The sequence below is a fragment of the Pollachius pollachius genome (assembly GCF_949987615.1).
Source record: "Pollachius pollachius genome assembly, chromosome: 1".
NCBI lineage: Eukaryota > Metazoa > Chordata > Actinopteri > Gadiformes > Gadidae > Pollachius > Pollachius pollachius.
This window is the reverse complement of record NC_136934.1, coordinates 1,788,423-1,801,306: the sequence shown is the minus strand read 5'-3', so window position 1 is coordinate 1,801,306 and position 12,884 is coordinate 1,788,423. Positions and strand designations below refer to the sequence as shown.

Below are 12,884 nucleotides of genomic sequence, written 5' to 3'. Positions count from 1 at the left end.
TAATCTCACTTCCTCTCACCTCGTCTCCTCTCACCTTTCCTCATTTAATCTCACTTCCCCTCACCTTGTCTCCTCCCACCTTCCCTCATGTAACCTCAATGTAATCTCTGTCAACCCGACAGAATGGGTTCTGGTTGAGTCTGGGCTGGTGCTGTGCCTTCCTGGTTCCTGCTGTGTTCCTCAGCCTGTATGTGAGCCTTCATCTGCCCCCCCACCCCACGGCTCAGCTCCAGGCCTCCGCAGCCTTCACTGGGTAAGAGAACCCTCCCACACAGGGCAGCCATGTTTGTAGTCCATTATCATGCTGTTGTTGTAGTTCAGGGTGTCCCCGTTTTCCTTGTCAACCAATTTACAAAGCTAAGTATAAGCACACTTATTAATAGTGATAAAAATCAATATTATTGATATATCCCTTACACAATTAGAGAATGCTTTACAGTAAAAAATAAAGAGTGTGTAGTAAACCAAATATAATATTATCTATAAAATAGCCCACATTTTAAACCTACTGGTGATACATTAACGTTGACATTGAGGGCATTGAGCAGGCGCTGTTATCCAATGTGACTTAAAATAAGTACATTTATCAGAAGAAACAGAAACAAAAATATATCGCTGTCGGTACAGTCTGGATGTTCATAGAACCAAGTGTCAAGCATAACAATTGCTAGGTTAACCCATTCCCTGCATACAACAAAGATAGCTAGTATATGGTACTACACAATACGAAGTACTATTGTTAAGTGCCAGGACGTACAACATACAATAAGTGCGTACACGAAGTGCCAGGACGTAAAACATACAATAAGCAAATAAGCATGATACTGCAAAACAACAGAGCTGAATGTCTCAAGAACAGACAGGTGTTTGTATCATCATTATCATCATCATCATCATCATCATCCTCATCATCATCATCATCATCATCATCGTCATCCTTATGATTATGATTCTGTCTCTGTTCTGCAGTTATGATGATCCCGACATCTCGCTGAAGAAGAGGCCACACGATGAGAAGGAAGGAGAGAGCAACCGCTCAGAAGAGAAACCCAAATCCAACATCTACATGACCTTATCAGAGCTCGGTGATTTCAAAGATTAAACGTTAGGCAGAGATCGATGGAGATAGTGTAAGGATGCTTTGTGTGTTTTAAATTCTGTGAGGCCCCTTCTCTCTGCTGCTCAGTGCATCAAGGTAATACAACGTGAGGAAATATATATATTATAATTATATAAATCAAAGCTGCTCATGTTGGTGCAAAAAAGATGAAGGTAACGATAAACGGGTAATGAATGACGGTGGTGGTATTTAATTGGAATGCATTTGTATCTTCTATACTGCAATAAAATAATAAATTTATAAATAAAAAATCAGTGCAATCAACGGCTCGTCTACCAAGTATGTGGTCGTGTTATCCACGATATTTGTACAGACGGCGCCGCTGGTGTAGTGGTATCATGCAAGATTCCCATTCTTGCGACCCGGGTTCGATTCCCGGGCGGCGCACGTATTTTGCTATCGCACCAATTTATACTTAATTTGCTATATATCAGTAGATACATGTGTACATACAATTAACAATCGTCAAATTAGTCGTATTTTTGGGGCGCTGGTTATTCTTTAATTATATTAAAGAAATTATAATAATAATCACCCAAAAGAAACAAAAATGTAAGGTTAAATTAAATTAACTTAGCAGACGCTTTTATCCGGAGCTTCTTACAGAAATTGCATTCAACCATGACGATACATCCAAAATGTGGCAAAAATCACTTGAGAACAAAAAATGCAATAATGCATCATAGACGTGTCAAAGCAAAACGCTCTACAGCAAGCATACGCCTATTAATGACGATTTAACATGAATTTATATCAAAATGTATTACGATAAAACGTTTTTAACACAAATGGTGTCAGAGCGGGTTCGATTAACCGCCGGCGGCATGTCCGTCAGCGGGTTCGATCCAAGCGTCAAGCTGAGCTACGCTTCTGATGCGCGGTACTCCGCTGACGTATACTACGCCGTTGGCGTACGTTACGCCAGCGTTACGCCGCCGCTGACGCTGCGTCTCCGCCTTCTTCAACGTCCCATTGTTTGCATCAGACCGAGAGGCTGTCTGCGCCGCCGTGTTCCCGGAGAAGAAGACTCGGCCTACCGACCCTCATTTAAACGAACCACCAGCGGATAGCCATCGGGAACCGCGGGAACCTTCTCGAGTTTCTCCGTCCGAAACCCTTTGTATGTTAACGGATTAAACCACCGAACCATGATGATGGACGACGACCAGCCCAGAACCCTGTGAGTAGCGAGCGGAGCCGACTACATCCTGCAGCCCCGTAGGTTAACGAGGACCCGGCTACGTCCTGGGTAGCTTTAGGTAACCAGGGGACCCCGGCTACGTCCTGCCACGGGTCGGATCCGTTTTGTAACACCGATGTTAGACTGCGTCAGTCCGGGTCTAGATCTGGTCTAGGCACAGCCACCCAGGACCCGGGGCATGATTCGGAACGGATGGTATACCCGTGTATAGCAACAAGGACCCTGGCTATCTCCTGGAAAGTGTGTGTGTGGGTCGGCCCTGCACAGCCTGCCTCAAAATGAAAACCGGGGTGCTAACGTTAGCTTAGCCGCTAATGCTACCGCTAGCTTCGATCAAAACCAGAGCGGAGGCCCCGATGCTTTAAACACTTTCCCGACCAGAGAGCGTCCCGTTCGGCCCACACTGACCCGTGAGTCTCCCTTCTCCGGGTTTGACCGGGAGCCGGCGGGTCGGGGGTTTCTCTCGGGCAACCCCTGTTAGCCGCCTAGCTCGAGGCCCATGTGAAGCTCGCGTCTCCCCCGGCGGGCTGCAGACAGACCGGCCACGTCAACGCTCAGCCGGACGGCCGGGAAATGAGGCGCCAACACGGCGTCCTCGGGTCCGACTCGTGGGTTTCATGCAAATCGCGGCCGGCCCCCACGGCGGGCGAGACCCCGTCTTTGGGTTTTGTTTTTGCGTTTGTTATCCTCTGAGCCTGGACCGAGTTTGGAGCTAGCCGTGGTTAACCAGCCTTTGTTTGCTCGCTCACTTCCTGTTTCACAAAGACTGCGTCTGACTTGTTCCCGTGTGATCGCAGGTATGTGGGGAACCTGTGCAGGGATGTCACCGAGCCGCTGATCCTAGAGCTGTTCCAGCAGATCGGGCCATGCAAGAGCTGTAAAATGATTATTGACGTGAGTGTTCTCCTGCTTGACTTGAGGCCTACAGTACCCACAAGCATTGTGATCAGAGCCCTGTGACAGAAACGTGCAGGTCCCAGACTTCACCAAAACACGTTGGAGGAATGCATCCTTGTAGTCTACAGCCTAATGTTAATGTTTTGGTTAATTGTTTCAAACATGGAAATGCATTATAATTATTAAAAAGACATGGATGCTTTTGTTTCTATCCTGCATAGTATAGCTTGCACGCAGGTTAATACAGACCTGAAGCATGTTGAAGTGATTGCTCTTGTGATAAACGCTCGTGTTTTTCCCCTGGGCAGACGGCCGGGAACGACCCCTACTGTTTCATCGAGTTCTACGACCACAGGCATGCAGCTGCCTCGCTGGCGGCCATGAACGGACGTAAAATCATGGGTAAGGTAAGTTATCGGACCTCCTCGGTGAGTGGGGCGGGCGATGGGACGTGCCTCTGGTTCAGTACCACATTTGTTATCGGGTGCGGCTCCATGCTGGCTCTTAATCACAACAACGGAGACCCCTTACTTTTCAGCCCCTTAAGTTTCAGAGTTCTGCTAGTCTTGAGCTCCTTCAACGCCACGTAGTCTGCAAGTGTTGGTTCGGTTGAGCTTATCTGGTGTTTCACATCCGAAGCGTGCACCTACCTCCAATCCATGGCAGGTTTAACCTACTGCTGGTATTGGGTGTCTGTTGCTGATATTACATTTACATTTAGGGAATTTAGCAGACGCTTTTATCCAAAGCCACTTGCTGTAAGTACATTTGAAGAAAGAAAACAACATTTTGCTGATGGTAAAGTAAGGATGTTCATAGAACCAAGTGCAAAGCACTAACAATGGCTAGTCTAACCCATTCCCCGTCTGCAACAAAGATAGCTAGGATAGGATGCTACACAATGCTAAGATCTATTTTTAAGTGTAAGGACGTTCAACATACAATAAGTGCGTAAGAGGGGTAAGAGGGGAAGCTATGCAGTGTCTAGGTTAGTCTAGCTGATATTAAACAACTATTGGTGGAAGGTGTGAGTGCTGGACGTTTCACCGTATCATTTTACCCCACCTGGCCTGTTTTCTTTGTTTCCCCCCGTCCCCGTCCCACAGGAGGTCAAAGTCAACTGGGCCACAACACCAACCAGCCAGAAGAAAGACACGAGCAGTAAGCCCAGATTCTCAACCAACACATCTGTGGTCACAGAAACGCCAGCATCTTCAAGCCAAGACGTCTCTTTGGCTTGGAAGACTGATATTTAATCAGCTGGTATACGTTTGATGTGTTTGACCAATGCGGTCTCCTTCCTGCAGATCACTTTCACGTCTTTGTCGGGGACCTCAGCCCTGAAATCACCACAGAAGATGTCAAAGCGGCATTCGGGCCTTTTGGCAGGATATCGTACGTACTCTTGAGTATTGACTGATAAATATATATTGACTAGTGGAAAGGCCCTCAGTGAAAACACATGACCCACGATACAGCTGTAGTCAGGAGAACTTGACGTGGATATCTCCCAGAAGTATAAATGTATGCATTATTTTTCTGTGTACATGTGCGTCTGTTTACCCATATGTACCATGTCTTGTTTGTGTGTTTTGTAGGGATGCCAGGGTGGTGAAGGACATGGCGACAGGGAAATCTAAAGGCTATGGTTTTGTGTCTTTCTTCAATAAGTGGGTAAGTTCTGTAGCTCACGGTTCCTCTCATCCAAACAACGTGTCGGTTTGCCCGTCCAGCTGATACATTGTAGTTTACAGTGCACTCTCAAAACAATGGTGTCCGGGACTTGTGGTACGACTAAAATATAGCCAGGATGAGATGCTACACCATGCTAAGAACTAGGGCCAGGACGTACATCATACAATAAGCACGTACATGAAGTGCCAGGAAGTACAACATACAATAAGTGCGTACTTGAAGGGCCAGGACGTACAATAAGTGTAAGAGAGGAAGAGGGGAGGCTATGCAGAGTCCAGGTGAACTCTCGTGAGTCTTGAGTGGGTGAGTCTTGGGCTAACGTATGTGTGTGTGTGTGTGCGTGCATGTGTTTCAGGACGCGGAGAACGCCATCCAGCAGATGGGGGGTCAGTGGCTTGGGGGTCGGCCCATCCGGACCAACTGGGCTACAAGAAAGCCCCCCGCCCCCAAGGCCAACTATGAAAGTGCGTTGACATGTATGGAGGAGTTTAATTCAGCATCACACCGACACGTTCCTGCAGGGCGCTGCTGGGCGTTCCCCGCGTGTAAACGGCTCCTTCTGCCTCCCCTCCTTTCAGACAACTGCAAGCACCTGTCCTTCGAAGAAGTCGTGAACCAGTCCAGTCCGAGCAACTGCACGGTGTACTGCGGGGGCGTCAGCACGGGTCTGACAGGTGAGACCTGCGGTGGTGCACGGTGCCGCCCCGGCACCGGGAACGGTTGGAATAGAATAGAGTAACCGGTTTGTCATTCCAAGGGAGCGTCATCATTGAGTTTGGTTGTCGTCACAGTGAGCTGATGCGTAGAGTCCGTTTTCGTGTTTACCTGTGTTATAGTGGGGTCGGCTTAGCTCAGGAGGTAGAGCAGTTGCCTTGTAACCGAAAGGTCGCTAGTTCGATCCCCAGCTCCTCCTAGCTGATTGTTGATTTGTCCCTGAGCAAGACACTTAACCCTAACTGCTCCCGACGAGCTGGCTGTCACCTTGCATGGTTGACTCTGCCGTCGGTGTGCCAATGTGTATATTAACTGATGTAAGTCGCTTTGGATAAAAGCGACTGCTAAATGCCCTAATAAATAGTGAATTAGAACTAGCTATCGGCTTGTTTTGCCTTCATTTAATCTAACAGGATGTTCTTTACGAAGGATTCAGATCTGATTAAGATGATACAAATTCTAGTAATTATCAATTGTTTAATATACTTCAGCCCTGGAAATTCAACCTATTTGCGTCGACTTGATTTTGTTAGGGATGAAAGGCAGGTCATGATGCCTTCACCAACCCCCCCCCCCCCCCCCCCCCATCCCGGGAACCCAACGTGATCCCACTTCTCTCTCCCTCCCTCCCTCCCTCTCCAGAGCAACTGATGAGGCAGACGTTCTCCCCCTTCGGACAGATCATGGAGATCCGGGTGTTCCCAGACAAAGGATACTCCTTCGTGAGGTAGGACGTCCACAGAGTTACGAGAAAGACAAAATTCACTCTCAGTAGGCAGAGTGGACGAGGACATCCTCATCCTTCTCTCAAGCTATCATTTTGTCTTTCTCGTGCTGTCTAGTTAACTGTCCATCCCCCCTCCCTCGCTTGCTCTCTCTCTTTCTGTCTCTCTCTCTCTCTCTCTCTCTCCCCCCTATCTCTCCTTCCCAATCTGTATCTCCCCCATCTCCCTGGCTCCCTTCCTGTCTGTGTGCGTGTCTTTCTCTTTCTCTCTCTGTCTGTCTCTCTTTCTGCCTCCCTCCCTTCAGGTTTAACTCCCACGAGGCGGCGGCCCACGCCATCGTCTCGGTCAACGGCAGCTCACTAGAGGGCCACGTGGTCAAGTGCTACTGGGGCAAGGAGACCCCTGACATGGTGAACCCCATGCAGCAGCAGATGGCCCTGCCCCAGGTAAGGAGCCCACCGCGCCCCACCCTCCATGCCTCTCTCTAAAGGGCTGATTACATTCCCGCAACGCATCGACCACGCAGACGCTTCAACGCAGTCGTGAACCTTCATGGTTCTGCGTCGGGTTTTGGCGAGCGAACCAATCGCAGCCCTTGCTGCTGCGTCGGCTCGACGGAAGGTTAGAATTTTTTGGGAGGCGCACGTCCGGCCCTCGCAGTGGACGCAAGGACGTAAGGGGTCCGTAACCCCCTTGCGTTGCGTGAACGTGGGACCATAATCGGCCCTTAACGCCTCAAGCAACGGCTTCACGGTTGAACCCCAGGACCTCGGGGGTGTGAAGCACTGGTTCTCAGCGGGAGGTTCGCGAGCGGCTGGTGGTTCTAAAGTTTCAATGTCGGCGTTTCAACAGCTGACTGTTTCACTTTAAGAGTTCAGCCTCAGTAGTTCTCAGCTCTAGGTTCACTCTGTTTTTAACCGTACACGGAGGCATTGTTGACAATCTGTAAATAAATCTTGTGATTATTTTTGGATGGGGACCTCAAGGCACATGTGGGTCCTAAGGCCGGGCCAGGAGTGAGCAGCTGGTGTGATGGATAGAACCCCAACAGCCCAGGACTTGACGAACTTAGGAGAACAGGACATTTGTTATTGTGCTGCGCTACTGTGACGTGACTGGTGCCGGTTTAGTCATTTAAATACGATGGGAGGACAACAGATAAAGCCATCGTATGCTGGGTGGCGCTTGCAGATATGTGCGTTTTGAGTCAGTACACATACCGGCACCAACCGGTTGTCGCCGGTCCACGTCGTGCAGCTCAATAAGATGCAAGAGGAGCAGCCTCTCTCTGAGTCTCTGCAGGCTGCGGTTCAACAAGCAGCGGCTGTGTGTTCACCGTGTGGTTCCTCCCGGGTGTCAGTGGTCAGAACTGCAGGGTCCAGATTGCGTGGATGCACGCTATCTGTTGCATGGTAGATGAAGTTTAATACGACATGTTGTATTTTAAACCAACCAATATCACATGTTCTATTAAACCCATGTTAATTAGTGTGTTAACCTTTTTTGATTGGCTGTTGATGTGGTAGGTGCGGGGCTAACGAGATGTTGATGTGGGTGCTAACCAATCTTTTACGTTTTGTCTATATTCCAAATAAGGTCGTTAGCGGTGCACAAGGATTGGCTTCTCTAAAAAATGTATGTATCTAAATATATATACACCTTTTTCGGCAATTAATCCAATCCATCTTCTGTCTGTAGTCCATTTTCTGAAGGATATTATAATATGATGCTGTGAGTTGTTAACCTATTCAATCTCAAGGAGTGTGTGTGCAGTGTGTGTTTATGCAGGTCTGTGTGTGTGCGTTTGAAGGTGTATTTTTGTGTGTATTAGGGCTGAACGATTTGGGGAAATAATCGAATTGCGGTTATTTCGACCAATATTGCGATTTAGTATGCGATTATTTTTTCCTTTTTTTATGTTCTGTATTATTCACTAAACAAGCAATAAATCATTTTACAGTATGACAAACACAGCATTGGAAATAATGAATTAATTAGCTAACTAATTAATTAACATTAAGATAAATTAATGCATGAATGGATATTATAACGTCTTTATTTAACTATTGTATGAGGAAATACATACAGATGGTATAGATGTGCAGTCAGTAAAAGTAACAGCAATATAAATATACATTTATTTATCTTTTTCTTTGCATATCGTGTTCCATTACATCGAGATGCCGGTTTTAATTAGATTAATCGTTCAGCCCTAGTGTGTGTCTTTGAGTGTGTTTAGGTGTGTGTCTGTGTGTTTAGGTGTGTGTCTGTGTGTTTAGGTGTGTGTCTTTGTGTGTGTATCTTGTGTGTGTGTGTGGGGGGCCATGTGGCGTCCCGGGCGGCTGCCTGTCTAACCGCCGGCCCGCTGTCTGTCCGCCGTGCGGCCCGGTGTCTGACCGCCGGCCCGGTGTCTGTCCACCGGCCCGGTGTCTGTCCGCCGTGCGGCCCGGTGTCTGTCCGCCGTGCGGCCCGGTGTCTGTCCGCCGTGCGGCCCGGTGTCTGACCGCCGGCCCGGTGTCTGACCGCCGGCCCGGTGTCTGACCGCCGGCCCGGTGTCTGACCGCCGGCCCGGTGTCTGTCCACCGGCCAGGTGTCTGACCGCCGGCCCGGTGTCTGACCGCCGGCCCGGTGTCTGACCGCCGGCCGAGCGTGCGGAGGTGTGTGTGGGCGCAGTGCCCCCCCCGGCTGACCCCCACCCCTCTGTGCTCCTGTCTCCCCGCAGCAGAACAAGGTGGGGTACCCGGCCGCCCAGCCCTACGGCCAGTGGGGCCAGTGGTACGGCAACGGGCCCCAGATCAGCCAGTACGTCCCCAACGGCTGGCAGATGCCCACGTACGGCGTCTACGGGCAGGCCTGGAACCAGCAGGGCTTCAAGTAAGTACGCCCGCGGCGCGCCAGAGCCCCGCCATCCTCCTCCTCCTCCTCCATCGTCATCATCATCATCATCCTCCGGGGGGGGGGGGTCTACTTGTGCGGGCCCCTCTCAGATCCGGGGGATGGATCGCCATCTTGGGCCTCAGTGGGGGGGTGGGTCAGCCATCTCCCTCGTCCCGGGTCGTACCCCCCCTGCCCCCCTCCACCACCCATGTCCACGCGTCCAGCGTATGAAGATTGCGACAAAAGCACACGAATATATTTGAACTTTGGTTTATTTTTTTATTTCATTTTCTCCGTTGATTTTTGTTCCCCCCCCCCCCCCCCCATGGTGGACTAAGGAATACTTGTGTGGTCCCTCTCAGGCGGTAGCGTATCGAACGATGTTTGGTTTTGTTTTTTTACCCCCCTCCCCACCCCCCGCCTGTTCACCATCATCACCCTGACGAGTGCTTTACAGACCTGGCACGAATGGCTCAGCCAATCACGAACGGGCGTCTCTGGCTCAGCCAATCACGAACGGGCGTCTCTGGCTCAGCCAATCACAGGGGTCCTCTGATCCCCCGGTCACGGTAACACCCAGCGGCTGTCGCTGGGTGTTACCGTGGTGACGGCGTGAGGCGTGGTCCGCGATTGGCCGGGGTGGAAGGGTTATTATGGGGTGTTCTGCCAGGTCTGACTGCTGGCCGTCTAAGCAGGTCCAGAATCTTTGTGAATCCCTCTCTGGTGCCCCCCCACCCTCTGGTTGTGTTTTATAGTTTTCATCAGAGTTGACATCGTCAGAAGACTTGTTTTTTGTTTTTGTATGAATCTGTCCAAGGCCATTTGATTTCAGAAGTGAAATAATTTCAATAGTTTGGTATTTGTGTATATGTCCTCCCCCCCCCCTTTTTATTTTTATACTTTGGTGATTTCGAAAACATTGTTAAAAATTTGAAAATATATTAAAGATCCATGTTGAATGGTGTGAAGGGTGAGCCCATGTGAAAGTGTAAGACCCTAATGTCAGATGGGCAGTAGACTCTTCAGAACAACAGCGGTGGTGACGCCGCTCTGAACTTGAACTCTTTAAACTATCGGTCTCAGCTGTCCATCTCCTCCTCTCCTTTCTCTTTCCTTTTTGTGGAGGCAAATTGTACATTATTGCCAAAACGTAGACGTGCTGCGAGCGCAACTAAAACCACCTCAATGTTGGCAGGTAGCATGCTAGCAACACCGGGGCGGTGCACAGCGTTGGTGCCACAAGGGACTCGTATCGCTTGTTCTGCTTTAGCCGTTAGCCTCTACCTTTAGCCTTTAGACTCTGCTGTGGTCTGTAGCCTCTGCTTTAGCCTTTAGCTTCTGCTCTAGCCTCTGCTTTAGCCTTTAGCTTCTGCTCTAGCCTTGAGCCTCTCCTCTGCTTGTCTCCAGTCAACCACCTCCTCGTCTCCCCCCCCCCGCTCTGTTAACCCTTCCCTCCCTCTCAGATGTCTTCCCTGCTGGCCACTGTAGCCTGTCCGGATTGTAGCATAACTCTTCATATTTTAAAAACCTCCCCTCCCCCCTTCGCCTCGTCTCTTCTAACCTGCTGGCGATGTGTCTGTGTGTCTCTCTCTCTTGTCTCTCTCTCTCTGTCTCTTTCCCTCGTTTTTGCAGCCATTTACCGGCCAGTGCTGGGTGGAGTGGTGTGGGTGCGCTGAGTAACGGAGGGGTAATGGAGGCTTCCCAGGGATTGAATGGGAGCATGCTCGCCAGCCAGCCTGGCATGGGAGCCACAGGATACCCCACACACTGAGTTAAACCGGGCGGGACACTTCTCCCCTCCTACCGGATTTTTGTTATTATTTTTTCGGGGGGTTTTGGGTTAGTTTGTTCTGTTGTCCGCCGTCGGCGAGTCTCTGGCCACTGGCCCCCCCCCCCCCCGCGGGGGCAGTGAGCCCTCCTCCGACCGCTGGCCGGACTTAAGACTCTGGGCTCGGGTCGTCTTAAAGGGCGCCCGTAGAGGATGTATAAAGGGGTCATGGGGTGGGCGGGGCCTAGGCTGAGGTAGGGAGGGGGGGGTTTGGGCGGGGGGGGAGGGAGGGAGGGAGGGAGGGAGGGAGGGAGGGAGGGAGGGAGGTGCCCCGGGGGAAACTGTTTCACCCCGTACAGGTAACCACGCCCTTTTGGTTTTTCGGGGGTTTTGATTTGTTCCTGGCCGGCGAGACCAGCGGGCCTTGTTTAAGTTAACTGTAAATGAATATAAAACTGTAAAGAGGAAAGCTTTTTGGATTTGCGCTACAACCCCGTTTCCCCCCCCCCCCCACGTTCTCCCCCCTCCTCCTCCTCCACCTACCCCCCTCCCTCAATGAGTTTTACATTTGACTGAACAACTGCTTCCATTTCCACACCTTTCCGCTGGGGAAGGCCCCTGAGGGGGTCAATGTCTTTGGTTATTTTCTTTTTTTTTTAAATGAAAACCTTTCAGTCTGGATCATGTTCTAAGTTATAAACTTAAGTACTATTGTTTTTTTTTTGAGGAATAGAAATCGTTTAGACCTTTTTTTGTTTCCTCATTTTCTATTGGATTTCCAACCAATTGCAGGGATTCTTGACTCTGCTGTCTCTGTAAGGGCAGATAAATATTGCACAGTTTTCTCTTCTCGTACTTCGACAAATTTTTATCACCAAGAGTTTTGTTTTTTTTTTCGTTCATTTTTACTTCTTTCTTTGTGCATTCCATTCCTCCATGTTTAGGACAGCCTCAAAAATATTTTTCCTCCACCTGTAAATAACCACACATTCATTTGAAACGATGTAAGTAAAAAAAAAAAAATGCTACTGTTAACTGTGGGTGCTTGCTTTTTTTTTTGGATTACTCGACAGTTAACTCTTAACATTGTTCGTAGCAGAGGGCCACTATCACAGTGCCGCGGGCACGACGCGCGCCCCCTTTCTTCCAGCAGGGACCAGGCCGCTGGTGACGGCGGTGCACACGTTTAAATAAAAAAAAAAAAAACCTTCACGACAACGATTCAGATTTTAAAAGGGGTGAGCATGTGTTGACATTTCTGACTTTGTTTTTGTAATAACTATTGAAATGCCAGTATTTTGTATCACAAACCTGTGTGGATTCAATTTTTACACTGTTGCCCTTTTTGCCAGAGAAATGGGAGGCCTACATTATAACTGTTGCCTTATAGAGCTGGTTTCTTTTATCCGACACGGCATTCTTTTAAATTAGGCAGTGCCTACATATTTTCAGACCCGTTCTCCCCCAGGAGTTGGCCCTGAAAACTGATAATGACTCTGCTATGTAATCAATGTTTTCTTGCTTTGTCCAATTAAAATGCTGATGCGAATAAAACCACGTGCCGTGTTCTGTCTCCCCAACCCCCCCTTACCGCAGCTGTTGGGTAACTTCTGGTTACAGTAACCAGTCACTGGTTACTGTAGCCAGTCAATGGTTACTGTAACCAGTCAATGGTTACTCTTACCACTTAAAGTGGTTTTGTAATCTCGAAATCATCCCAATCTCGCGAGGTAATGTTATTGCGAGCCAACGTGAATATCAGGTCGGTCTCATGAGGCAGAGGGGCTAAACCAACACACCTGGGAGGGGTTGTAGTGTTTAAATCATTACTGTAGCCCAACTTTAACCACAATAGCTCCTTGAAAACATGGCGTACCTCCAGGATCT

General features: G+C 49.2%; 2 protein-coding genes across 7 annotated transcripts in view; both read left to right on the top strand.

Annotated features, from left to right (window-relative positions):
* LOC307078723 (prominin-2-like) overlaps positions 1-1,380 on the top strand; it is a 16,388-nt gene extending 15,008 nt beyond the window's left edge. Inside the window, exons 23-24 of the mRNA XM_079740669.1 lie at positions 123-253; positions 970-1,380. Of these exons, the coding sequence (XP_079596795.1) occupies positions 123-253; positions 970-1,102 (264 nt within the window). The 3' untranslated portion in view covers positions 1,103-1,380. The remainder of the gene's footprint in view (positions 1-122; positions 254-969) is intronic.
* A 691-nt stretch (positions 1,381-2,071) lies between these two features.
* Positions 2,072-11,228, top strand: LOC307072765 (cytotoxic granule associated RNA binding protein TIA1-like). 6 transcript variants are annotated; one of them, XM_079732238.1, is made up of 13 exons: positions 2,072-2,300; positions 3,119-3,215; positions 3,527-3,625; positions 4,325-4,379; positions 4,526-4,613; positions 4,817-4,892; positions 5,269-5,377; positions 5,492-5,587; positions 6,270-6,354; positions 6,657-6,798; positions 7,949-7,987; positions 9,075-9,226; positions 10,862-11,228. In XM_079732238.1, the coding sequence occupies exons 1-13, from the start codon at positions 2,269-2,271 to the stop codon at positions 10,998-11,000; spliced, it is 1,209 nt and encodes a 402-aa protein (XP_079588364.1). In that variant the 5' UTR covers positions 2,072-2,268; the 3' UTR covers positions 11,001-11,228. The 6 variants fall into 6 exon arrangements, with proteins under 6 accessions (XP_079588364.1, XP_079588363.1, XP_079588366.1 ...); XM_079732237.1 differs by having other exon boundaries at positions 5,269-5,389; XM_079732240.1 differs by lacking the exon at positions 7,949-7,987 and having other exon boundaries at positions 2,073-2,300.
* The last annotated feature ends 1,656 nt before the right edge of the window (positions 11,229-12,884 follow it).

Bases quoted from the DNA above. Each gene is read 5' to 3' on its own strand.
- LOC307072765 (XM_079732237.1), top strand. From the start codon at position 2,269: ATGATGATGGACGACGACCAGCCCAGAACCCT. The intron at 3,626-4,324 runs GTAAGTTATCGG...CCCGTCCCACAG, and splicing joins GACGTAAAATCATGGGTAAG to GAGGTCAAAGTCAACTGGGC. The intron at 5,390-5,491 runs GTATGGAGGAGT...CCCTCCTTTCAG, and splicing joins CTATGAAAGTGCGTTGACAT to ACAACTGCAAGCACCTGTCC.